This window comes from Corvus hawaiiensis, chromosome 1, assembly GCF_020740725.1.
Source record: "Corvus hawaiiensis isolate bCorHaw1 chromosome 1, bCorHaw1.pri.cur, whole genome shotgun sequence".
Taxonomy (NCBI): domain Eukaryota; kingdom Metazoa; phylum Chordata; class Aves; order Passeriformes; family Corvidae; genus Corvus; species Corvus hawaiiensis.
The window spans coordinates 47,491,635-47,519,296 of record NC_063213.1 but is presented as its reverse complement, the minus strand read 5'-3'; the positions used below and the strand labels follow the sequence as shown (position 1 = coordinate 47,519,296).

Sequence of the window (27,662 nt, the reverse complement as noted above, 5' to 3'; positions counted from 1 at the left end):
CACTGGAGATCTGTTTGATTAAACATGAGAAACTCTTATCCTTGGATTGGATTACTGTTTAGTTTCTTTAAATAATTGATAATGGATTTTTGCTGAAGTGCTTGATAACTGAGATGTGATATGTGCAGCATTGTAGCCTTCTGTGAAGATTGAGCCCAGTACTAGTTCTTGTTTTGGCAACAGAGCTGGTGGCAAGTTTGCAGCAGATTAATGATTACCCATATCTTAGTTTAGGAAGCATGTCAGACTGACCAGGATACCCACAGGTTGTTCTTTGGTGGGCCATTGCTCCGTTCTGCCTAATGATATGTCCAGGTGAAACAGCAGAAATAGATGTTTAGCCTCCAAACACTGGAGCTATGCCTGTTTATTTACCTGCTCTCCAGAAATCTGACTGCTGCTATGTGACATGTTCCATCTGATCCTGTCTTCCACAGAGGCACTCTGTATAAAGTGGACCCTAGCCTTGGCCAAGATCTTGGTGTGGCTTTAAAGGTTCTTCTGCCTTCAGTATGGGGTTTTGATAAACGCAGAAAGATAAAGTGTGTTGGGATTAAAGGAAGAACATTCTAATAGCTTGAATTTTGGGTTGTTGAGTCGTTTGGGTTGTCTGTGCTGGTAACAGGTGGTTGTCTGGAGCTAAAGAGAAGACTTCTTGACTAGCAATAGAAATGCTCTTTCAAGTTAGTCTGACAGTACGGTATCCTGTGCCTGAAAGCAAGTTCAACTATCTGTGGAAATGCACAGATAATAAGGAAACATCACTGTCTCAATTGCTGTGATTAAAAAACATCCTTCCTAACATCCCTCACATTGTCCTGTATCTATACCCAGAATTGGGAGCAACTGGCTCATCTTTCTCTCACTCACTTCAGTCATTCTACAGGTAGTTCTTTGTATTCTGTATCACTTGGAAAACACTTCCAATTTTACAGCAATAAGCAATGACTTTAAAACTTCTAGGTTCAGTCTTCTGATGTAAGGAAGAAGGATGGAGTCAGGAGTTCGAGATCAGCCTGTGTTAACAATGAACTGGAGACGTGTTTTCAAGTGAAATCATCTTGATACAAGATCTTAGAATCCCAGCAGTGATTTCCATACAGAATAAAGGCTTAGTGTTATAGAAGTAGTTTCTACAACCTGTTGGAAATGTGGTGTCAGGGATTCAGAGAGATGGAAAGAGCTCTTCCCCTTTACTTTCCAGTCTATCATCTTCTCACTTGTTGATAGAAGTCACAGTTCTCATGTTTGATCCTTTCATCAGTCGGTTAAAGAGACAATGAAGAGGCAATGCCCCAATACAGTTCTCTAAAAAGATTTTTAAAAAACACCTTTTTAAGGTGACTTTCCTATTATCTTTTAATAGGAAGTGTAATCATTGACAAACCCCTAGTTGGCCTGAGTAGAATGTGGAAGCTCTGAGGCTTGACAGCAGCTGGGAAGTGTATAAAAAAATAAGAGCAGTTCCATTACCAAGAACTTGACCTATTTTATAGGTGCTCTTTCTTTTTGGGACAAGAGATTTCGATAGTGGTAGGTAAAACAAATAATTATGGGTTGGTTTTTTTTTAGGTATTTAGTTAAGAAATAATGCAACAGAAATGAAACAGAAATAACACAACATATGTGGAGTTCAGAAAAAATTGACTGACCTTTCTTATCCCAAGTTGCATCAAGAGGGCAGGTCTTCCCCTAATTATTGGTACATCTTGCTCAGAGAAGTGACAAAGGTTTATATAACTTCTAAATTTGATCGTCTCATCCCTTGAAAGTGGGGCTTGACCAGACTTGTGTTTCCTCTTGCTGAAGAAATAGATCCTTTGGGAAAAAAATTGAGAAAGTGCAGCATGAATATGCTTCTTGTATAGAAATAGGAGAAAAAAAGGGAGTAAAATTTACCAGCTGTACATTGGATATTGTCTTTCCAAGTGATGCCCAAAAATACTCTTGTACATCTGAAGATGTTGAATGCATCATAAATCTCAGCTAATATTATCTAGAATTGCTCTACTTAGTTATCTGTGACCAAAATTAGAATCCTTCTAAAGCTTCTGTTACGTAGCTTTTAGAGTTCATTGACAGCTTCTGAGTGAATTAAAAGGATGAAGAAAGGCAAAAGAAGTGAAGAGTCATAAGGACTTGAGATCTTGGCCATCCTATTTTAAATTGGAATTTGAACATGAAAGATCTCTGAATGTCTATAGCACAGGTTGCTTTTATTCAAACTACTCATTGTTCTTTCACAGCTAACCTGCCATTTTGGTTTTAGTCTCTACTCTGATTCTTAAGCATTTGGTTGTACTTAGGAAACAGGAGGAGTACTTTCTCGTGTGAACAGAAATAGGCAGTGAATAGAAAGATAGTGGAAAAAATCTTGAGTCTATATGAACCTAATGGATTAATCAAGAGTTATACTGTGTGACATTTCACAGTTTGTACTTAAGGAAATATATGCAAATACCTCTTGTCAGCCTGTTTTGAGGGGATCTGAACATGTAAACCTCTGAATGAGTCTTTCATTCAAGTAGGTCACTTCCTTCCTGTTCTTTTTTTTTTCTGACATAATTCCCAAACCAGCTTTAACAGATGCATTAACTTTGAAATCCCTGGGAATGGTTACCTGCTTGCAGCTGAACTTACACTTAAATCCTTTTCAGTAATATTTTAGCAAATTCTACTTCTCTGGTACGTTGTCTAACCAACTTTTTTAAACATAGCAGGCTGAAAGAGGAGCACAGTGAGAGACTCAGCGTTGGGAACCACCCTCTCTTTCCCATCAGTCAGGAAGCATAGTGTCATCTTCCAGGCAGAAGTGCCAGTATGTGTACATGAAGACAGGTGGAGCAGGTGACAGTTCCATTTAAACACTGCCCCTTCTAGCATGGTGTCAGCACTATGCGGTAGTGCTAGACTGTGTACAAAAATGACAGGAGGTGCGGTTTCCTGGGCCATCAGCTGGAATATGTAAGACATTTCACGTTTTTTCCTTTTTCCTACTGAGCTGCTCCTTTTGCTGTATCTAGGTTTTCTAAGTTCATCTTAATGTGTTGCCTACTTTCCAGCCTTTTTTTTTTCCCTTTTATTCAATAAATTTTCAAATAATTATTAAATAGGTGTTCAGGACTTTCAGCTCTTGAACAAAATTTTATATCTGTGTTGGAGAGATGCCCAACTTCTCTGTGTATGGTAGGGTATTTGGCTAAATGATTTGAACACTGATTTTGGGGTATGTGCGCAGGCCTGTGTTCTGATGACTGGTAAGATGACTGCAAAAAAACCCATGAGAGATAATCTGACACTAAGATCTTGAATTTGTGCATCTTGGTGGTGATTAAACTCACTGAAATATATTTACCCTCCCAAAATATAATCCAACAAAAGCCTTCAAAGGGTTAAAGTCAGTGAGTTTTTATAGAGGATTATTTGTACAAGGTGTTGGGAGGGCTGTGTCCGTGAATTTGTTTGGGATGCTGTTACGTTATGTGTGTGTCTTTTATGGAATCTATTTTCCTTCCTCTGAAGTCATAGGACACTGTGTGTTGCATGGCTTTGGTCTGCTGTTAGCATAGTAGATTCAAGTAAAGATGTTTGGCAAAAGCAAGAATGTCTGGGATGCAGTTGCAGTGGTACTTCCATGCTTCAAATTTATGGTGGAGCCTTGCAGCTCTGCTGCACTAAGCAGATTTGTGCTGTGCTGTAAATGTCTCATTTCGTCAGTCTTTGCATTGTTTTTCTGTATCTGTCATACAGAAAAATCTGTATCCACCTGTTCTTGGAAAGCCCTGTAACTGAAGAGCAAGGCTGGTAAAATTACTATATGATTTATTCATTTTACAAAGTCTTGAACTTAAGATTGTCTTCTTCCTAATTTAAAATGAGAGATCTGATGTGTGCACATACAGCACTGTGTAAGTATTGCTTTCTGTCAAAAAGGTACCTGAACCCATTCAGGGTATCTCTCTGGAACAAGAACTGCCTGCAGAGTGATGGACTTTAAAGAATTAGGAAAACTGATGAACAGTGTAAGTCTTTGGTAAAAATCCTTTACAGTATCCTGTTGTTATTCAGCATGGATGAGAATCTTTTTCTGTTCATGTTTTAAGTTTCTGGTTGGCGCATGAGACCAGGAAATTACAGGGCTTCTTGGTGTCCTCTTGTCAAACAGGTTTTAACTTGTTTGACATGCTAGCAATTCATTTATTAAGCACAGGAAGAGCACATGTGAAATTTATGTAACTGCATAGTGAATTTCAAGTACTTAGGGTGTATATAAAAAAATTATCATGGGACTATTTAATTCTCTACCCTTCAGCCATAATTTAATCCTATGTTGAGCCAATGTAATGCATGCCTGATTGAATCTTTATCCTTCATAGCCCTTGATGTCCATTGTTCTGGACAGAGGCATGGTAATTAATTTGTGAAAAGAATTTTTCAATACAGAGACTTGGCTTCTCTTTTAAGTACTGGCAGGAGCTCATTCAAAGCAGTCTCTCCAGTATTAAAAAACAAGTGTTGATTCCTTCTGTGTGAAAGTTGGCTTGTCTGGGTCTGAAAACTTAAGCTGAGAAGTGATGTGGTATTTAAATCCTGACACTGTTTGGAAAAACAGAATCTCTGCCAGATTTTCTGCAGCTGAGAAAGCTTCTTTCATGTTTCAAATACTTCAGTCATTGAACACAAATTCCTTTTTACAGGATCAAATGTGATTGCTATAACCATGGCAAGTTACTGTAGAGGAATACTCGGTGCCATCTGTAAGCTTGATTTATGGAAAGGATATTAATGAAAATAAAAAGGTCCCTTTCCAAGCAATATGGTGTTAGTACAGCTGAGGTTTCTTCCAAACTGAGTATTCCAAAGGAAGTTTTGACACAAAGATCTGATGTTTCTAATGGATCTCTCAATGTGCAGACTAATGCCAGTAGGTAGCAATCCAGCAAGTGCTTACCAGGCTGCTGGGCTTATGCCTTTTTTAGTGTGCCACTGGATCTGCCCAGGGACAGGTGTTCAGGAGTCTACCTGCATGTGGTTTACTTTATTAGAGCTGTTTCTTCAAGCTGTTTTCCCCTCCTGACTGGACCAAAAAGCAAGCTGAAGTCCAGCATGTGTCCTTGCAGTCCTGCAGTCCTTACAACTTTGCACGCATGTGTAGCTGACTCTTAGGATGGATGTAGCTGAAGTATCAGGATCTGTTGACTTAGGGAAGTGCAAGTCTGGGCTGCTTAAAAGTATCAGCTGCTCTTTGAGTAGAGACAGTCAACCAGGTTCTGTCCTGAGTCTAGGACTTTTTCTGTACCACATGACAAGTGGAATGTGTGTAGGTCTCCTGGGAGCCATATTAACAGGCAGGGTTTCTGAGAAGTTGAAACAGAATTAAGATTCCATTTGGGTGTTGAGCATGTCTTCAAGAAAAGTGTAGTGAAAAGTGAAAGAAATGGAGCTGATTGTTTGAAAAATAACGTAACAGGTTGATTTCCTTTCTGCAAACAGGAGTTTATACTTCTGAAAAGGCATTCTTAGACTATGTTTTGTTTCAGACCTTTCAAAATCCTGAGGAAGAATGGGACCATTTAACTTCAATGTCAAGTTTGTATGAGACAATGACTACTCACTCTATCTATTTCTTACTACCTTGTGTGCTCTCTAACCTGTCTGCTGAAATAGGACTTGTTTTTTTTTTAATGACATTCCTAAGTACTGGCAACAATGTGGTTTTGAGCTTGTAACGCCCAGGAAGTTATAGAAAAATACATCATTGCCCTTTCAAGTTTTCTTGGGAGCTTGAAGGTAATTTCATGTTAAATTATTCCGCAATCTTAAAACTAGTTGTGTCTGAAGAACCAATTTATCCGTAGGAGGTTACACTGTTCTCTTTTATATTGTTCTCAGGCCCAATATTCTTCAGGGAAAGAGGAATTTAATGGGGAGTAAAATAAGCAGAAACAACCATGGATGGGACTGACTGCTCTGAGAACTCCTTTGGTATGATGAGACAGTCCTCTCAACTGCCATGCTGAAGGTGGTTGGCAAAGCAATTACTCTCTTCCAGGTCAGAACCTGGACTTCATAAAACCTTCTTGTGGAAAAGCTGAAACACGGAACTATTATTTATCTGTTGCGGTGAAATTCCAAGGCTGGGGACAGAGACTCATGGTCCTCAACCTACCATTTCTCATTGTACATGGGAGGACTTCAGTAGGCTATTTTGGGAATCCTCTCCAGATCTTTTCTGTGGATGGCATTAGAAGTGGTTCTGGCTACTGATAGCCAGGTAACTGGGCCTCAAAAATTGTGCAAATCTGAGAGGTTTTATAGTCAAAACCCAACAAGGTTCTTGCTTGCACTAGTATCTTTCTTCTCCCACCTCGTTTCTCTGAGACCCCTAAGCAGTGTGGGAAACAACAGAACAAAGGACTTGAGTGAAAACTAAGATGTGTATGAGGATGTGTATGAACTGCTTTTAAGAAACACCAATTGCAGTTTGAAGTCGAGAAAGACATTATCTTAGAACTTTATTTTTCCCCCCCTCTGTTGACTTTATCACGGCTCAGATGCAGTCAAAAAGCCAAGTTCCATCATGATCTTATTTTTATAAGAAAAGCCATTATAAAAGAGATGATGTCATATCAGTAAAAGTTGTAGTTTCAAACATCACTACTTTCATATTTAGAGCCATTTGCCTGTCTCAGAAAATGATGAAAAGCCTCAACAGACATTATTCTTCCCTGAGTTTTGCAGTGGTTTGAACTGTTCAACAAGAAAAGTTCAGCTGTCTTTGCATTTGCTAGTGCTTCTTTTGAAAAAAAAAAACAAACCAAAAAACCCCCCAAAACCAAAACAAAAAACCCCCACAAAAAATCAACAACAAAAAAACCAAAACAAAAAAACCCACCCCAAACCCCTTGAATTGAAAAATGTGCAAAATTTACTTAAAAGTTCTTTGGTTTTTGCTTTAGTTGGAGTGATGGGATACGTGACTGAGAATTCAGAAGTTCTTAGCAAAACTGAATGAAACCCAACTTGGTTTTCTGAGTAAATGGAGTAGAAAATTTCAAATATGTCAGGATGCATCACATACAGTTTTGGAGATACCCTTTGCTGTTTCACTGCCTGTGCCCACCTTACACAACACAGAACACTGTCATTCAGGGTTTACAGCAGTAACTTGGAAATTGACTTTAAAGTGAAAGTGGCAAACATTGAAAGAGTGCATTCAAAGCGGGAGTTTCCTTAAAAACATGAAGTTATTAATCCAAGCTGCCCCAAGACCACTAGAAATAAATTTTTCCTGATGTTACTGTGCCTAGATATTCTTAAATTGAAATTAGATTTCCCACTTTTCATTAAACGTTTGCAATCATAAATAAATCCTGATAACATAATGTGGGGAAGTAGTCCAGGAGGTAAAACACAACTAAGGGCAGTGTGACTTACTCCGTAAAGTTTTTCGGTTCCCTTCAAAATACAAGTGTCAAGCTGATCTTTTTATTCCTTTTCCAGGGTTCTTGGACATACCCTTCAAAGGACTAAAGGAACATATCTGTTGAGGGTAATGAATAGGCAATTGTGTAAATCTTGGCTGCACTGAACTGAAAGAAAGGTTTAGAATAGTCTCTTCACTAGGGAAGTGACAGAGGTGTATTTTGAGGATTCCTGAAGGTCAAGTAAGCTTTTAACATGCTGTATTTTGCCATCTCTTTATTAGAGCACAAAGGTTTTATGTGGTATTTTTTGCTATTTAGAAACATAAGCAGTGTTATTTGGCAAACAAATTTGGAAAAGACATTTTCTATCCACTACATCTCTTCTAACATTCCAACTGTGTTTTGGAAATTTTCTTTGTGGGTAAAGCTTTAGCTGTGTCCGTAAAATAAGTAAGAACTATATCATGTGACAAAGGTAGTGAAGTAAACATATTTTTATTTTCTTGTTGCAAGTCACCTTGAGCTAGAATATCATTAATTTAGTGAATTGCTTTTACTGCTTCCTAATAAGTTTGTTTGGGCAGAAATGAGGGGTGTGTGCATGAGAGAGATTAGTTTAGTGGAAGTAGGAGCATTAGAGTTTAGGGATGAACTTCTAGTGAAATTTTTGGAAAATGTACTAGGTGATCACGTAAAATTGAAAACTGAGGTCCTGGGACTGAGATAATTTCATTTAAATGTTATAAATTTTGCAGATTCACTCTTGTCCTAAATTTTTTGCCTTCAGGCTGGGATGCAGTAGAAAATTAAGTGAAATTAAGTAGACTCTGAATTAACTGAACACATCCCTATGGAAGCGTTTCGTGGTGGGTCTTTTCCTTTCTATAGAAAAATGGGCTAGATATAATAATAGTGTAATTGAATATATTTTTCCTTTTTTATTAAAGAATATGTTGACATAGTCTAAATACATTCTAAAATGCTTTAACTTACTTTGTGCTCCAAAAAGCTGTCTTACTTTTCTGTTTTCTGCATATAATTTTATTGAGCAATTTTCAAATGCTTGTGTAGCATCTATAGTGGAACCTCAAAATATTTTTAGGCCTGCATTGGTACAGCTCTAATTTAAATACTCAAGTGTTTTAGCTTGGAAGGGATAATTCAATAAATACTTCATGGTAGCAGAGGCCTGAAACAGTGCATGCATGAAATGTTAACATATGGGTGTGATTGTTTAAAGGACAGAGGTGTAGTTTTTTAAGTGGCTGCATCATAATGGAGCAATCAGATTTTGAAAGTGCTGTGTTTGGATGCTTTCATTTGGAAACGCATTCTGCTGTTGTTATAAAATAACTCTGAGAATATATTATGATACAGCCTTATTTCACTTGATATCAAAACTCTTCATCATAAAATTCTTAATTGTTAGAATTCCTCAGTGTCTCCTACACTTGAAGATGTAAAAGGAAGTAGTGTTAAAAGCGACAGTAGTATCTGGATGATATGTGGTTTCTGGTGGATTTCCTTGTCTAAGCATTTTCACTAAAGCAAAAGAGAACCAAAAACAAAGTGCCAAAAACTAATTTGAAACCTAGAGTAATAGCAGTGGATAAAATATGTAGTGTTTTCACTAAAGAAAGAGGACACTTTGTTCAGTTATAGATTTAAATTTTGGAGGAGGATGAGGTTTAAAGTGATCCTTTGTACTGTTTTGTGACAGACCAGTAGACTGAGCTTGACAGTATGACGTAACTGTAAGAAGGTCAAAATAGATCTCATTATCTCTCCATATCAGTGGAGAGGGAAGTATTAATGGTGTCGTGCAAGGCACTCACGAGACTCTCATCCGATCTATTTTCCACAGTTCTGACTGTCTGTATTGAAAAAAGGTGCAGACTGAAAGAGATACATGGGAGTTATGCCAAGCTTGCTTCTTTCCCAGTCAATATAGGAGAGGAGAAGCCTTCTGAAGGGCAGAAAATTGCCCTCTTTATCTTAGAATAATGAAAACTGAGACATTGTTTGCTAGATGTAAAAAAATTGGGTAAAGAACGGGGACCAGAAAGAATTGGTTAAGCTAGATTTTCTGTCAACCAAGATTAAGGAAATGCCCAGGTATCTGAAGTGTGGATTGTTTTTAATGATATCCTCCTGATATTCTGTTGAGGGATCAGGTGCCTTCAGATAAAGGATGCAGACAGCCCTGAGATGCAAATTGCAGTGGAACCAACATCATCTCTGGTGATCAGATTCATCATGGGTCTCTGGAGGTGCAGTGTTGTTACTTTGCCACACAGTGGAATATCTAATTTTGTTTATTAAAAATACCTTGTCTTTTTTGCAGATGTGCACAAAGCATGCTACAGAACAGCTCTGTAACTATTGTTCTGAACCATGACATTTACACTGACAGTAGAGTATGTAACAATCCTTGTGAATTTTAGCTTTCTTCTTTGAGAAAATCCCTATCCAGTGTTCCTAGATGAAAGTGCAAATGGTTAAAAAAGATGTTGATGGCTGAGCTTGGACCAGTTGCTGCTGGGGTGCCTGGTCTCTGAAGTGGGGCACAACATGCAGCTTGCCTTATCCACTATGGCAGTGTTGATTTGAGCCCAGCGACAGGATGCAAGCATGTAACACTTGGACTGGAAGTCTGCTTTCCCTTTGGAAGGGTGTTCATTATTTTCCCTTCAGGTCTATTCTTTTTACTTGTGTAAAGAAGGGATTTAATTGAGGAAGAAATCTTAATTGATTTCCAGCTGCCCTTAGGCTGAATTTGAGAATGGGATAAAACTATAGATGGTTCTGTGTGGCTTCCCCTCAAGTGTTTCACCAAGAAAAGTGGTACAGTAAACCAATTCTTGCATTTGTTTGGGTTTGTTTGTTTGTTACACATAACGTGTTCCTGTGGTATATAACTGTGATCTTTACTTATGTTAGCATTTTTTCAGTCCTGTTTTCTTCAGGCTCTGTTGTACTGCAACAGATAAATAATACTGAGTCCTGTGGCAGAAAAGCAGGTACAAAGCTTTGATTCATTTGGAAGAGTGCACATTAGAGAAAGCAATACTTCAAAAGGTGCACTTAGGTTGTTGCATCTCTTTTGCTGGCATTTTAGACTTCATAAAAACTGGCATTGCTTACCAGAGGTACTGCAGAGAACGCAAGTTTCATCCAGCTACTGTTTGCAAAATACCCGGGAGAATGATGGATGTGTGCAGTAAGCTCAGCCTATTGTATAAATTGAGTGCAGTGCAGGATATGTTCTGAAACTTTGTTGACTTTCTGCTGTAACTTTTGAGTTTAAAGTAGTATCTTAGACTGCCTATTCACTGAATGTTTTGTCTTAATTTTAAAATCTGTTTTAATATATTCTCCAGTACCTGAACTACTAAAATAGTTGAAGAACTAAGGGTAGTACAGTCTTTCTTCACCAAAATTGAAATTTCTCCTGGGGCATGTCCTAGTATTCATTTAGAGTACAGTAGTCTTTACGTGACATTAGTATATACTTTCCTAACACCTGTAGCTGAAAGGTAAGAACACACACAAAAAAAAAATTAAAAATTCAGCCTTTTAAAAAACTTCTGGTTGACTTGCTTGTACATGCTCTGGTTTGTGCTGTATAGTGCTTGAAGAATTTTATTCTGTGTACTTGTCTGGAGTGTGCATGTATGTCCTTCTTCAGTTAATCATTTCTGTGCCTGAAGCTTGCATCATTCTTCCTCTAATTAAAAAAGGTCAGAAAACTTGGTAATACCTAACACCTATATAGGCTTATCTTTAAAGCATCAAGCTTAGTGAGCATCAAGTTTAAGTTAATCGCCTATTTTTCTTTGCAATCCTTTAAGAAAGAGAAGTATGCCTTAATACTAGATTTTAGTGTATCTGTTTTCAATATCTTACTGGTGGTCATGATATATGTTTTTAAGTAAGATTTAACCTTTTAATTCTGCTGGTTTTGGAGTTTTGATGTTTTGTTCCCTTTTTATCTTTGCTGAGATAATTTTTAAATAGTGCTTTTTTTTCCAAAAGATGCAGCTGTGAGGTCCATCTGTTCAGAAAATTTGTGCTTCATCTTTTTTTAGACAAACTTCACAGCCTGAAAGAAGCATGTCTGCAGTGTTCGAGCTGGGAAAGAGTTGTTGGCTCTTCCCTATAGCTTTCATGACCTTCACAGTCAATGAAAAATGAGCATGTAAGATATGGTTGAGCCAGGTTTGATAAGGCTAGGGACTGCTTGAGCTTCTATTTATAGGTATGCTAAAATAGCTCCATCTTGGCTTGCCAGTAGACTTACAGAAAATGAAGTAAAAAAAATTAATAAACTTTTCTAAGCATTTATGTTATTTCTTTTCAACATGCAGAAATTCAGTGGGCAGAATTTGGATATCCAGAGGAACATTCATTCTTATCAATTAGACTTTTCCATCTTCCTTTAAAAATTCATTGCCATAGGTGATTCTGCAGTCAGTAAAGTGTTCATGCTGCGGACAACACCTTTCTTCATTAAGTAATCTTACTGTCTTTTTAGAGGAGGTCTGCTGGGTTTACTGCTTGAGTAAGGGGTCGCGTTTAGAAAAGGTGGCTGAGTATGTTACAATGGAATGCTGCCCAGGAATGTCTGAGTTAAGGTGGCTGTCCAGGGCTGTAGCTGCACTGGCCCAGCACTCCCTGCTTGGCAGTGTCTGTCAAATAAGAGGTGCAAAGTGTTTGGGTGGTTGTTTAAAGGCCCAAGTGTCATTGCACCCTGCTACGGTCAGCAGCATGTGTGGAGTAGGTGACTGATTTGTAGAGGAGCAGGGGGCTGAACTGCAGAGCTCCATCATTCAGAGCTTGCTGCTCTGGAGCTGTGACTGAGAGTGATCCTGCTCAGTGCCTGCAGCTGCTGGCTCTGAAAACACAAACATGATGTTGTATGTGCTCACTGCATAGTGCTATCCCAGAGACTTTCGTCTTGAAATGTGGCTTCTGAAACTTACTCTACCAGTAGTAAGACAGCTTTGTCAGTCTTTCATATATTCTTGGTCAATAGCCTGTTTATGAATGAACTTGTGAAATATTCTCAGAATGTGAACTTGTTCCTAGGTACTCCTTTTCTCTGTTCTAGACTGCCAAAACTGCTATAATTTGTGACTGGGGAGAGAAGTGGCCAACACAAAATAACTTTTTTTTTTTTTCCTTTGCCTTATATTTAAGCGTAATGATCATTAATTAAAAACATGAACACAAATGGGAAAAAATTACAGAGTTGTCATTGGTTAAGGGCTGGCGAAGTTACAAATTAATCTTCTTTTGTCTGAGCTTATTGTGTGTCTTGTGAAAGCTTTCCATATGTCCCTCTTGAAAAGGTTTTAAATTACACAAGAAATTATTTCTGAAGTTTGTGTATGTGACAAGATTTTAATCTAACTTTCTAGACTTTGTATGGAGCACCTGCCTCGCCAGTAGTCCTTGAGGTATTTATTATAACTTCCTATCCAGATGAGTAGGCCATGTGGAAATAAATATGCATGTTTATTTAAATATATTATACATAATTTTCTTTTCATTCCTGTTATTTTGTAAGCTTGGAGACTAATAAAGTGAAACCAAGCTAAAAAAATCTGTGCGAGGTATTCACTCTGAAAAGGTTTAATTTTCCCCAGTGAGTGACACATTTGTCTTCTGTCTGCAAATCTGGAAAATTTATTTAAATGTATGCTTCCTCTTTCCTCTACATAGAATTAATGTAGACAAGAATTAGGCACTGAAAGAAAGAATAAAATCAAATTTGGTAGAAGAGTCACAGCTGAGAGCTTGGTGAAAACCTGTCTTTTTCTTAAAATTACAAGAAGAAAAGCGTTATCGGGGTATCTTTTACTTCTGTTTGGTCTGAATTTACTATTGTAAGGTACAGTGTGTAGATTAAACCTTTGAAGCATCCTTTGGTTGTCTGAAGAACTCTGTGGGAATTAGGAGGATTTAATTCTGGTTAGTAAATTGTGCATTAGGAAGTGGGATTTCTGTGTTCCCACACCTCAGGATGCGTGCTGTTTGCCACAGAGATCAATTAACATCTCTTTCCCCCTTTTCCCTTTTTGAAATGGGATTCAAATGGCGAACTAGTTTCCATGAATGTAGGGTCATATGTATAGTAGGATTAAATTGTTCAGTTCATGTACACAGCAGACCAGTGTGTTCCTGCTGAGTCTTGCTTCAGGCTTTAAACTTGGCTGCAGTTATGAAGATGTCCTTTGAAAATTGACTGTGGAAATTAATTCTATGTGTATTCCCTGTCACGAAAGCCGGGGGCTGGAGTGAAGAGTGGCCTGTTGTAATCTCATTTTCTCTTAGGAGTCCCAGCTCAGACTCAGTTCTGTTGTCACTTTTGCCTAAGAATCCCTTTATTTTAACACTTTGCCTCAACTGAGAGTCTGTTTCTGTTGCCCAGTTCCTCCTGGTGTGTCTGAAGGCTGTTGTCTGTGTGTGTTTCTTGTAATATGTGCGTGTTCCTAGGTGGTTTTGTTAACCACTGTAGTCAGCCATGCCTATCTCATGGTGTCCTCACAAAAGCAAATCCTTATGTGTTGTAATGAGAGTTTAAAGTTTTTCCCAGATGGGTCTTTGAATATAGAAACAGGCTTGCCTTCAGAGAGAGAGAGGGAGGTGAATAGTAGAGCTCTCAAAGTCAGTATATTCGTATTATTTTCTTGTAAAAGATGGGACAAGAGTGGGAAGAGAGACCCAATTAGTTTTCCACTGAAGGAAAAGCACGAACTTCCTTTTCATTGTACACCAAAGTACTCAACAATAAGGAGCACTTCTGACAACCTGGTTTATGCAGTTTATTCATGTAGTCCTTAGTTCTTCAGTATGCCTGACTTAAATGTAAGTTCTACAGGGCTTTCTACTCCACAGTGAGTAACTTCTGTCAACATTTCAAGGGCAGATTCACCACAAAAGAGATGTGCGGCTCAAAAGGCAATTTTTGATGGGATATTTAGATGTGGTAGTGTTAAAACTCCTCAGTTCCATCTGTTTCTTGCTTGGTAGGACCTGATCTTTTAAGTAAAACTTTCCTACATAAGTACTTTCATCTTCAGCTTTCATTCCCGCTGCTCAGGAACAAGGTAAGATACTTTTCTAAAAGTGCTAAGGTGGCTTTACCCCAGGAAAGGAAAAAGTGAAACTGTTTAAAAGAGTGCTACTTGAAGTTCCATGTGTGTCTACATTATTCTGAAAGATCAGTGTAATTAAGCCTGGAAACAAAGTATCTCCTGTTGTTTGTTGTCTAATAGAATATTTCTTCCCTAGAAATGAATAAACAAAAGCCTGTTGAATAGATACAGAAGAAGAGGTTCTATAATACATTTCCCAAAGTGTCTTCCCCTCCTCCCACCTCTGCCCTTAAATAGTCTTTTGAGAAATCAAATTGCTTGAAAGTACATGTATGAATATCTAAGGCATATATAGTCAGTATATTGCTTAGACTTTCAAAGCTATTTTCACATGTGAGCAAATATCAGCGTTTCACATTAAACAGGAGCTATATTTGAAAGTGGCCCATGACTTGTAAAACACACGTAAGACACTGAGATTAAAATGCTTTGTCTAGTCCATCAAAAACGTACCCATGTATTTGTGGTCTGTTCTTTTTAAATAAACCAGCAGACATAGTTCCTGTTGGAAGATGCTCTTGATGATTTTTTGGCAAATAACATTTGATCATGTTCCGAATTTTTTGCCAGGTGGGTGTAAAGCAGTGAAACACAGTGAAGCATATAAATGTTCCTCTGACTACGATGTGCTGGGTAACAGGTGCAAAGACTGTTGAAGCTTAAACTTTCGCTCATGCTAAAATTTTTTTGCTTAACATTGTAACTGGTTAAAATAAAGGTACTTAAAGGTATTATTTTTTAAGTAGTTCTGATGCTAGATGTCTGTGAAACCTTTATTAAATAAAATATTAATTTGAAAATTAATACTGTCTACTTGCACAAAGTTTGAAAGACATTCTTCTGAAGCTTAACACTGCCCTTAACAGTTTCTCATTGATAATAAAGTTTCTGTGTAGGGACTGTATTTTTTAATTTGATCTAAGGCAGAGTTCTGAAAGGCTTAAGTAAGAAACAGGATATTTTAATGGAGATAATATGAAGAATGTCTTTATTCTAGATGTTTTTGTCATCATCAAGTGCTGGAATTGTAGCTGTTAGTTGAGATGCATACTTTGACATGAAGGAAGCTTTACATTTTCTCTGATTATTTATAGGAGCAAAAGTGCTAACCTGAAATCCCTTGAAAAGAATTTACATAACTGTTAAAAATGTAAAGAAAGCTTATATTCTAACACTTGAGTTATTATGCAGCACCTATGATGTAAATTGGCCAGAAACATCTGTCCGCTTCTCCAGATATTGCAGCTTGCATGACTACATTAAAAGCCACGAGTCTGAAACTGGGAATTGAGTAAATGTGAAAGAAGGCAATTTCATCTGCAGCTGAACTAGTCAGGAGGCCCTGGAACTAGGACATACTTAGTCTGGGGCAGTTGTGGACTGTTTACACGGTGTAATTTCGTGACTTTACATAATTTGTGATTGCTGGCAGCACTTTGTCTGTTACAAAGTAGAAATAATACTGCTTCAAAATCTGAAAGCATGAAGTGTCATTTCCCTCCTACTCGTGGTTTCACAGAAAATTCACTTTTTTCAAAACAAAGAGTGTAGTTAAAACATTTAAAATAATGCAGGGCTTTTGACATGCACTGCTGTAGTTAAAATATGGCACATGAGTTGATTTGCTTGTTGAAAAGTCAGTTCCACTTAAAGAATGGCCAGAAATTTTTTTCTTGGGATGGAATTTTCTAGGAAGAATTGAAATCAGAAAGTAGGTGTTGAGAAATGCAGTTTGTTCTGTTACTGTGCAGTGTTTCATAATAGCTTTCATTATAAAGCAGTGAGGAAAGTTAAGGGTAAATTCCTGTGTGGGAGAAGGGGCATATAGGCTTTTCTAATTCTTTTGATATATACCACTCTGCAATATGCAGAGCCTTACAAAACACTGTGGTTATTCCAAGGCTTCTCAGCTTACTGGGGATCTCAAGAGGAGATTTTGTTAGTACACCTGGGCGTGTGTCTATTTAAGCATGCATATATAACTTGGCAGGAGTTAAAAGAATACAGTTAAGAACAGGAACAAACTCTCTTCACTCACCTTGATGAGACCAGAGACCGGGATGGTGGCATTTTCTGACATTTTCTTGGGCAGCATTGTTCACTCTCAGCCAAGAGCAGTTCTCTCAGCAAGTCTGAGGGTCCTGGGCAGGCATGATGCATTTCTCGTTGTAGGATGTAATTCCCACTGCAGTGTGTTTTGGAACCGGGTTGGTCTTCGCATCTGCACCATGTGCACTTAGTCCCAGAGTGCAGTGCGTGAGGTCTGGCTGTAAAGGACTGCTGGGGATGTGAGTGTCCCCGTGCTAAGAGCTGCCTTGGAAGCAAATTTTTGGTTTAAAAAAATTGGTTTGGAACTATGTGTTCATTTTAAAAACAGTGAATCTGCCTCTACAAGCATTGTAAAACTTGTGGGTGTATGTAAAACTTGTATGTATGAGGGCTGGAAACTTCTGAAAAAGATGAAAAGAAAAGAGTACTGAATGAGTTGCTTTTATTGTGTTTGGAAGATTATGCATAACTTGTACATAAAAAACTTGTTTGTTTTTTCAATCCTTAGCAGCAAATCTTGATAGGAATGTGCTGGGCATGGTTTTAATTGCTTACAACCTTTATTCCATTTTTCAGGCACACACACAAAAAAAGCTTCTTTTCTGTTCTGTCCTCTTGCTCTCAGTAGATGTATTTGACTGTGTAACATCTCTAAAGTTAACATTGTGGTGTTCCCCAAAGCTTTTGCTCCTTATGGAAGCCTGTTTTGGTCAGTACTTACTTTATGTTTTTGTTTTGTCAGCAGCCATGCAGCAGGTCTTAGACAACCTTACTGATCTGCCGACATCGACAGGCGCTGAAGAAATAGACCTGATTTTTCTTAAAGGAATTATGGAAAACCCTATCGTAAGATCACTTGCTAAGGTATTTAAATTTGCTGCTTTGAGTAGAATCGGGAAATGTTTTACATTATTGTGTGGACATTGAGTATGGATTGAGGTAATAACAGCATGTTATTGGTACATCTTATTAAAAGTCTTGAAAGCCAGCTCGAAGGTGAAGATTTAGTAGAGTGTAATTTCTGTGCACTCTGGTTAATTGTTACATAGAGGAATCTAGAGGAAGAATAAAATTCAGAGACTACAGAAATAATGTGGTTACATTATTTATGAAGAAAAAATTAAAATACTTGAAATTAGAAGCAGTTGATTTTAATGTAGTCTTGTAACCACTGTTGTGTGCAAAACCCATATGCCTTCTGACTTTCAGTGTTTTTGCCAGAGATGAAAAGTGAGAGCAGTAACCTTCATTACCCCATGGTATAAACAAGTTTTCTTTTCGTCTTTAGCTCAAAACTACTTTCTTATATGCCCAGGAAAATATTCTCTCCATGCTCTTTCCTGGATCTCAAGAGTAATGCCATTACCTTTGATTGTCAGCTCTCTAAAACATGGATTATCCTAAGTTTTTGTTCTTGGGTTACAAAAATCTTTTATGTATAGGTGGTAGCAATCAATTATAAATATGTAAGGTGATATTTGCAAAAAAATCTTTGGACTCTGTAAATAAAATGTTGCTGGTCTTACCAGTAGGAAATGCAGTCAAATATACTACATCACTTATATTTGTTCTTAATCTTCTTCATAAAAATAAGCTGCTTTCATGAGGAAAACCCAGTTAAATACAGCTGTCTCTTTAATAGGAATAGACATCTGAAAGCAGTGCCCTTTGGGCAGGTGTGAAATCCTCTGTAAAGCTAAAGGATTGTTGTTCAGGGATTTTGTTCAGTATAAAAATCTGCAAAGGAAAACTTCTCATGAGAATTCATATGAGAATTTACTTCTGTTTAGCTGTTCAAAAAATTGGTTTTAAGTTGAAGACATGGCATAGTAATAAACTTAGAAGTAATGGAAATGTCTCATCTGCTGGTGAGATGACTGCAGAGGGAAGGACTTGTGTACTAGATTTACTAGAGTAAGTAAAAGCTTTTTTTTACTGATGATGGAAACAATGTTAAGTATCTGCTGCATAGGCCATCTTTAATATTCATCATGAAGAAAATGTTCATGGCAAAGCCTTTTTTTCTTATCAAGAATTTGTGCTTTGATGGCCAATTACAATTAGGTGGAATTTATTGACTAGCAGATGTAAAAAAAAGTGCTGTAATGGAAACAGATTCTTAACTGTGTACCCATGCTTTATCTAGAATGCTTAAAGGTTTTAATTGTGTTCACATGGCATGACTGCACTCATATTTCTTTGTAATTATTTTGGAAAAATCCTCAGTCTTAACCAGCAGTGCTAAATAAGGATAAGATAAAAACACATTTGGTGAAGTGTATGTAGTTCACATATATATCTTATTTGTCCCTAAAAATACATAAACTTGCTTTTCTATTAGAAGAGCTGGTTTTACCAGAATTAGCAGTTCTCTGAGATGGTTACATTATTTAAACAGAATCATTTCAAAGCAGGCCAGAAATGCAAAAACTTTTTCATTTTCCTTTATTCACCACTTACTAAGACTAATCATTATGTAAAGTATGCCAAAAAGAACAAAAAGAAACTTAGGGAAAGGTGCTGCAAGCCACACAAACTTATTTTCTCCTTTCGGTCCTTAAATAAATGAAGGCAAACAATAAGCATAGTAGTTAAATTAGAGTATTTTACAGTGCAAAGTTTCACTGATGTTTTAAAACTGGGTTACGTTAATTTCACACTTTTCCTGTATAGAGTAAAGGCAACAAGGTAGAAATTACAGATTTATTTGGGATAGGATTCTTTCACTGAACCTTTTCACTTTTCAGTAGGTGGTAGAGGAAGGGAGAACTAACTATTACCATTGTAAAATGTTTTTTCCTGTCACTGATGTTTATAGACTCATAGAGTAGTTTTGGTTGGAATGGACCTTTAAAGGTCACCTTGTCTAACCCCCTTGCAATGAGGAGGGACATCTTCAACTAGATCAGGTTGCTCAGGGCCCCATCCAGCCTGACTTTGATTGTTTCCAGGGGTGGAGTGTCTACAACCTTTCTGGGCAACCTATTTCAGTGTTTCACCACATCCATCCTAAAACCTTTCTTCCTTATATCTAGTCTCAATCTACTGTCTTTTAGTTTAAAATCATTATGCCCTGTCCTATCGCTAAAAGCCCTACTAAAAAGTTTGTTCCCATCTTTCTTGTAAGCCCCCTTTAAGTATTGAAAGATTGCTGTAAGGTCTTCCCAGAGTCTTCTCTCTCCCAGACTTAACACCCCCAATTCCATATCTTTCCTGTGCTGATGTTTGTGTTCAATCCTAACTAGTCCTCAGAATTATTATGCTTTTTGGAAAATAGTTGTTGAACTTGGAACATGCATGAATTCTCCTCAGTTTTGCTACTGAACTGTAGTATCAAAATTCTCTCCTTCTGGATTGTTAACTATTCTTTCAGACCTCAAAACTTTATCTTCTTTCTGCTGTCACACTACTGCTTTTAGCATTGTAGTACAGCCTACAGCAGACCAGGTGAATGCCCAACCCAGGCCAAGGAAACATCTTGGGAGTAATCTATGAGCGTTTAGTCCAGTATTTAAGATGTCAGATTGTTGGAGGTAAAAGCCTTATATTTGAACATTTGGCGAGTATGATACAATACTGAATGCACAGAGAGCCCCAATTCAGTATCAATGATTTATTGATATTTATTTATTTATTTATTTCTGAAATGTTGACGTGAAATTAAAAAAAGAATTGCAATATCTAAATTAGGTATTCTTGTTTGTTTGTTTGTTTTTAACCTTATTCATACCATTCAATATCCTGCTACTCCTCAACGTATTACAGGATCAGAGATTTTTCACTGATAAAACTTTCTGTTCCCCAGTATATACACGGCCTTGATTTTTGGAGTGAAGGGTAAGGATGTTTGTATTTAGATTATATCATTCAGTGTTAGTGGTGGTATTTTAAAAACAACGAATGAGAAAAAAGGTAACCCATATTCACTAATCTTACAAAGGTTTTGCAGTTGGATTATGTTTAAAATCTAAGGACTCTTAGATTTGTGTTTTTACTTGCTGTAAAAGAAGTAAACTTTAAAAGAAGGATATTGTTTACTGTATGCATTATGTACAAAATAGCATTCCCTTATTAAGGAAAATGTGTGTAGGTGCCGAGCTTCCTATAACTTTGTAATCACAGTTGTTTGGTTTGTGTGTGTTGGTGTTGGAGAATGTTTGAAATGCCTTTATGTTAAATTTGCCTTTCCAGAGTTTGGTCATCAGTCCTGCGGAAATAGCATTTTATAGTTATGAAGTACAATGTAGTACTCAGATGATTTCAGGGAGCAAGGTTTTCTGCTTTTAGCAAAATTTTGTTTTATTGTCTGTTTTAAAGCACTAATAAAGAGAGTAGAAGTGCTCACATACCTTCAAATTATATCTATGGGAAGCATATATAGATGACTCTGAATTTTACCTATTATGTATTTGTTTTTATATGCCAAAGAAATTGCTCTTTTGTAAATTTCTTGTTGCTACAGTGTTGAAAATAACTTTCAATTGAGAATCTGAGTTATTTTTGGCCTCCTCTTATTCCCTAATTGTATGATAGAGCACTGTCTGTAATAAACAAGTGACATCTTCAGAGATGCTTCTCTTTCTGCTCAAAGTATGTACCTTTCAATGAATTTCAGTATCTGCAGAGTTCAGGAAAGGATTATGTCTGCAGGAGTAGCTCTAGAAATAGATTAAATGTTATCAAAGAATCACGGGATGGTTGAGTCTGGAAGGGACCTGTGGAGGGCATCTAGTTCAACTCTCCCTGCTCAAGCTGGGCCACCTGGAGATGGTTGCCAAGGACCACATCTAGATAGCTTTTGAGTATCTCCAAGGAGGGGGACTCCCATCTTCTCTGGGCGACCTGTGCCAGTGCTCATTCACCCTCACACTGGAAGAAGTGTTTCGTGATGTTCAGACAGAGCTTCCTGTGTTTCATGTTATGCCCACTGCCTCCTGTCCTGTCACCGGCCACCACTGGAAACAGGCCGTCTCTGTCCTCTTTGCATTGTACACTTTGTATACATATTGATGAGAATGCCGGGAGCCTTCTCTTTTCCAGGCAGAACAGTCCCAGCTCAATCAGCCTTTCCTCATATGTGAAGTGCTCCAGACCCTTCATCATGTTTGTGGCCTTCACTGGGCTCTTCCCAGTATGTCCAGAGTGTTCCAGGTGCGGCCTCACTAGTGCTGAGTAACACTCACTCTTCTAGTAACACTTTTAATGCAGCCCAGGATACTGTTAGCTGCCTTTGACTCTGACTTTTCTTTAGCATTTCCTTCAGTTATGCAGATTTTTCTGTAGAACGTGCTGTTCAAAAGGTGTTTGAATGGGAGGAGTCTGAGGTAAATGTTTTTCTTGAAGACTCTGGAAAGATCCCATAGTTCCTTTTTTGCCCTTCTTCTAGAAAGTGTACTTGTCCAGGATTCTGAAGAAGGAAAGGTCCTGAGGTGCTGTACTGTTGATAGAGCAGTGTTTGATGTGTACAGCATAGAGGAGGTACAGACTTAAAGCTTCTCTGGCATGTGTTGCTTATAAAGTTTTTTGGGTCATGTAGTTGAGCATGCAAAATCCTTCAGCAGTTAAATCAGATTATCCTATATACAATTTTTCTGGCTTTCCTGCTGAAGATTGTGCTGAAAAATTACTTTAAATGCTTATAAATTTGAACCACTTGAAACTTATTTACATTATAGTCTCATATATTTAATCTTACAGGCTCATGAACGACTGGAAGATTCTAAACTTGAGGCTGTCAGTGACAACAACCTGGAGCTGGTGAATGAAATTCTTGAAGACATCAGTCCCTTAGTAAATAAGGATGAAAATATTGCAGAATTGGTTGGAATACTCAAGGAGCCTCATTTTCAGGTGCCACCTTTTTACTGTATGTTACCAGCTTACTGTATCAGTGTCCACGTACGGATCTAGGAATAACAATGAAACAAAACCTGAACTATAGCAAACTGTAATATGTGGGATTTTACTCCAAATGAAAGGTAAAGCAGAACGTGGGGTTACATACAAATAAGTATGATTTTATTCTTTGATATCATTTCAAAAATACCTTTACTCACTGTATTAAATTCTGCTGCAGTTTCTGTTATAAATCTTGGACAAGCTTTTACTTCCTATATGACTGGAGTTTCCACAACAATTCTCTGAAGGCGGCTTGATGAAGGCAGATGAAGGCTTGCTTCATCTGTAACATTTCCAGATGAAATCAGTTCCTAATCAGGAGCATGGTACATTTCAGTTCAGCTGTTGGAATTTGTACTTGTGTGCAAGACGTACAGTTTGCAGAGTGAATGAACGTGATTCTTTTGTGATCTGATCTGCACTGCAGCTGAAGCTGAGACTCTGCATCCCTCTCACTGCTGCTCTGCTTAAATGAAGTGTTGACATACGCTTGTCGAAAGCAGATGTTTTTCCATTTTGCTGTTTCTATGAGCAGCTTCTGTACTGAACCTCGAAGATCAAGGTTTGAAAATCCTTGGTAGATTCTGGCCTTTCTAGGCAGGGTTCAGTGGACTTCACTACTTAGCTGAAGGTATCCTGTAGAAGAACATAAACAACCTTTTGCCACAGTATAAGTGGGCTTGTTTTGGCAGATGGGTATGGAGCATAGGCATTTCAGGGGTAGATGAGTTTAAACACACTTTTTTCCCAAGTTTTCCATTACATGTTATACAAACGTAGCAGTGAGTTTAACATGGATAAACACTGGAAATGCTGTATTGTGGCCTGTTGGAAGAGGGATCACTTCAAGAACTCAGCTTTTGGGGCAGTAGCTCTTCTGAGTACTGACAGTTCCTCTGCCTCTCCTGTGCTGGCCTCCCTTACTTGTCCAGAAAGGCATCATAACTAAGTGATCAAAAACTATGATTCAGAGACTTACTGATGCATAAACCTGCAAATCAATCTTTGATCCTGTAGAAGATATTGGGACTTTAAAAGGACCGGATGAGTTTGGAGGAATTGGTAGTTAAAATGCAAAAGGATTAGAAGTGGGGGCAGCTGGTGCCGTGACAGACTTGACAATGATCCACTGTGTTAGATAGAGAAAATAAAGCTGAAAGTCAGGACGATGAATCAAAAGATGAAAAGGACATAACAATTGAAGTGCTGCTCTTTGAAAGGCATGGTAGCAATCATCTCTGGAGGGAGATGGCAAAGGCCAGAGAGAAGCTTGGGCAAAGGATCTTTGGGGTGGAAACTGGAAATGGCCTGTAGGAGGCTAGATCAAGAATTTTATTTTGGGTGAATAGCCAGTACTAAGGCAAACCCACCATTTATTCCTGTTCAGTGGTCAGATCTACAGAGAGGCAGAATGCGTTGCTGGTGTCAGATACTTCATTAGTTCAGGCTTAAGCAACTTAAACATGTAATTTAAAAGTTCCAAAATAGATGGTAAACTAGAATGTCAGTATTTATGCTCTTTCTTTTACCTTTTTTGTTGCTTGATATATAAGGAGCAGACATGAAACTGCATATATGCTACCTTAACTTCACAGTTTTGCTCTGTGAATTAGTGCTTCCTAACTGCATATTAGGTAAATTTAGCAAACATCTCTTCTGTTTTCCTTCCCTGTCCCAGCAGTAGGCATCTAGGGAAGACTGTAAGTCTAGAACAAGCCAACAGTGATACCTTCCAAAACATGTTGTGAAGATTTAATGATTTTTTGCTCAGACTTCTGAGTGAGAAGTAGTATCATCCACCTGTAGTTCTCTTCCATGAGCTTTTTCAGTTGTTTTTTGAACCTGTGTGAAAATCTATCATTCACAGCATCCCCCATCTGAGTGGAGACTCTGCTCTTTTGGTTTTGAGACTGTCTCCTGTCAATTTCACTTAATATACCTGTCCTCTTATGTAGGAAGAAAGTGAACATTTTTTCTTAATCAGCTTTTCCATGTTACTTGTGGTAAGAGAGACCTCATTGTGTCTGTCTGTGTCAAGTAAATAAAATGAAGCAAAGCTGTATATAGCATGGATTTATGAAGTGGTGTCTTAATTTCTATTGCATTTCTTACTTACGGCCTAAGAGTTCCTAGTATTTGGTTTGCCTATTTAACAGCTGGTGAATAGAATAGAACAGAACAGTTCAGTTAGAAGGGACCTACAGGGATCACTCTCTCCAACTGCCTGACCAGTTCAGAGCTGACTGAAAATTAGAGCCTGTTATTAAGGATGTTGTCCAAACGCCTGTTAAACACTGACAGACGTGTTTAGGAGCCAATTCCAGTGTCTGACCACCCTTTCAGTAAAGAAGAGGTACCTCTAGGCTTAGTGAGTGTAGAGGTGGGTTGTTTGTTAGGCTCGGTTTGGTTTTGTATTATTTACATTTCCCAGATACCATTTCTGAGTCTCTCAGTTAGCATATTAAACTAGGATTATGTTTTCCCTTGCAGTCTGTGTTGAATTTCATTTGCCTTGTTCTCAGTCTGTTGCTCATGAGGTGCCTCTGAAGGTTGCAGTCAGTTCTTTTAGTCCTTGAATAGTTCATCAGCATCAGCAAACTCAGTAGTTTCACTTCTCATCCCTATTTCCTAGGTCATTTATCTGACATGTCAGTGTATTGACAGGTGTAGAACTGAGCCCAGATGCCTGTGGAAATCACCTGATAATGTGAATTCTGAAAACAAATAATACTGTATTCCTGGCACCAATTATCTGTCTTTTAACCAATATTTTCTTCTTCTTGAAAGCCTTACTGCTTATCCTGTTGTAGTTTTGTTTCTTTAAAAGACTTCTACCAAAGGCCTTATGGAAATTGATCTATATGAACAACTCTTAACTGCCTTGTTGCCACGCTTAGTGACCCTTTGAAGGAATCTGACTAGATTTGAGAAGCCTTACTTCCTTATTAAAGCATGTTGATGCTTTCCCGTGATCTGTTTTGTCCAGTCATTCTGGGTTTTGTGGAAAATTCTAATTTGTTTAGTATCAGCATCACACTTACTGTTTTGCAGTTTTTTGACTCTTCCTTGGAGCTCAGTTTAAAAATTCATGTCATGATTTTTGCAGGCTGCTTCTTTCCCCATAGTGTTGGGTGAGTCATGAGCATGTAAGAAGAATACAGTGCAACTTTGCTGCAAAACCTGGATTGCACAAAAAGGACAAAATAGTGTGAAAGGAAGAGAATAGAGATGGTTAAGACAGTTAAATGCTACCCTGGAGAATGAGCCTATTCATCACTCTGTCAGAACTAGAATTCATTTTTAAAGAAAGTCTGAAGAAGCTTTAACTTGTATTTTTAAAATTTATTTTCTAAGTGCCTGTTGGAGGCATTCAGTCTCATTTGCAGAAACAATGAGAAGTTTTGGCTGCTGCATACAGGTAAAAGTGCCCATCTACTTGCTTCATTGAAGTGTATCTGTTGTGATTCAATTCTGAAGCCTAAAATTAGGGAGAATTTTCAGCCCTTAATTTTGTGCTTCCATTACCCCTGTGGAGGCAAGCAACAAAATCATTGCTTCTGCTTTTTACCCTCTTTAGTTTTAACTTTTCAGAGGTCAAAGTGTGAAAGTTCTAATGAGTTTCACAGTATTGATGGCTGCCCAGTAGGTCAGTATGTGTTGGAGAGCCAGCTGGCAGAGGCAGTGCATGGAAAAGCCTGTAGCAAATCTTACCAGACAGTAGCTGGAGAGCAGAGCACAGAAGTGGTAAGAGAGGTTGCCTTGAGGGAAGAAGAAACAGTTAAAAATTTTCACACTGTTGGAGTGGTTAAACATGCAGAAGAATCACTTCTGCTTCTTCTTCTTCAATGGAAGAGCTTGTTCTGTTACTTTCACCTGTCCAAGAATTAGCCAAAGCATTCATCCTAAATAGATTCTGCTGGCAATAAAATACTTAATCTGAAAAGCAGCCAGTATTGTCTTATAATAGTCAGGTTTGTAAGGGCTAATCATACCTTCAAAAGGTTTCATTTAGAAAAAGTGATCTTAAGTTCCATTCTAGACAGGTATTAATAAATAGGGTTATTTTCCCCACATACTCCTTTGTTCTTACCAGCCCTCCTGATTTTTCTGAGGTCATAAATGATTTCCTCACTTTTCCAGAAGAGCCTTTAAAATGTGTTCTTTTCACATGACCATTAGGAGCCTCTAGTCCATTTATTAAGTTCTAATATTTAAACAACGTTATCAGGAAAGACTAGCACACATTTAGTGCATAAAGAGGAAAGGAAATATTTTAAATACTTCCAGGCCCAAAGTGTTAGGAAAGGAGTCCTGAATTCCAGATTATAAGTCATTCTGCTCTTCTGTATTCCCTCCCACGACAGCCCCCAGTTTGTAATATAATTGTTCCTTTGGATCAGAATTGGGGAAATAGTTATTACATTATTTAGGGCAATGCTTCATAACATGTGCTTAGAAGTTTTTTAGGAAAAACAAATGTTGAGTTTGATGGTGGCTTCAGCACTGTAGAGAGCCTTTAATGTTTCATGTTTCTCTGTTTACTGAATTTTTAATTACATTTTAAATTATTTTTTTACCTGTCAAATATATGCAGCCTCAGAAAACTACTGTAAAGAGGTCAGTATCTTCTAAGTTTATGGATTGTTTTTTGACAGTATCTTACATGAAGAGATCATACTGTCTGTCACAGGACTGTTTATCCATTGTATGTTATCTCTTGTGCTTTGTAGGAGTTCTTCAAAATGCCTTATATTCTGTCAATATTGTCATTTTTTCATGAGAACCTTTCTGCAGCTATCCAGTCTTGGATAGTCAGCTGATCCTGACTGGAGGAAATTACAGGAGGAAATTTTGTATGGAGGAAACTTTGAACCATTTTATGACTGTTGATCAGTCCATGTTGTTTTGCAGACTTTGGCGGTGGTTTTATAAGTGTTCCAGCACCAGTATGGAAAGGTCAGATTCCAGCAGAGCTCTGGAGTTGCAGGAGCACAGGATATCACTTTTTCCAATATCACAAGAAAGAAACAAGTTCATGCAACTGAATTTCTCAGCTCACTCAGCCATGTTCCCGAAATAAGAAGGAACTTAGTGACATAAAATGTTGGCGAGTAGTCCGGCAGTGGTA

At 37.9% G+C, this 27,662-nt stretch overlaps 1 protein-coding gene across 2 annotated transcripts in view; it reads left to right on the top strand.

Annotated features, from left to right (window-relative positions):
* The window catches only part of PALS2 (protein associated with LIN7 2, MAGUK p55 family member), a 58,769-nt gene that overhangs the window by 10,323 nt on the left and 20,784 nt on the right, over nt 1-27,662 (top strand). The window contains exons 2-3 of one of the 2 annotated variants that reach the window (XM_048303263.1): nt 17,382-17,500; nt 22,334-22,486. In XM_048303263.1, the coding sequence (XP_048159220.1) occupies nt 17,384-17,500; nt 22,334-22,486 (270 nt within the window). In that variant the 5' untranslated portion in view covers nt 17,382-17,383. Of the gene's footprint in view, nt 1-17,378; nt 17,501-22,333; nt 22,487-27,662 lie in introns of both variants that reach the window. The other variant, XM_048303255.1, reaches the window with a different exon arrangement.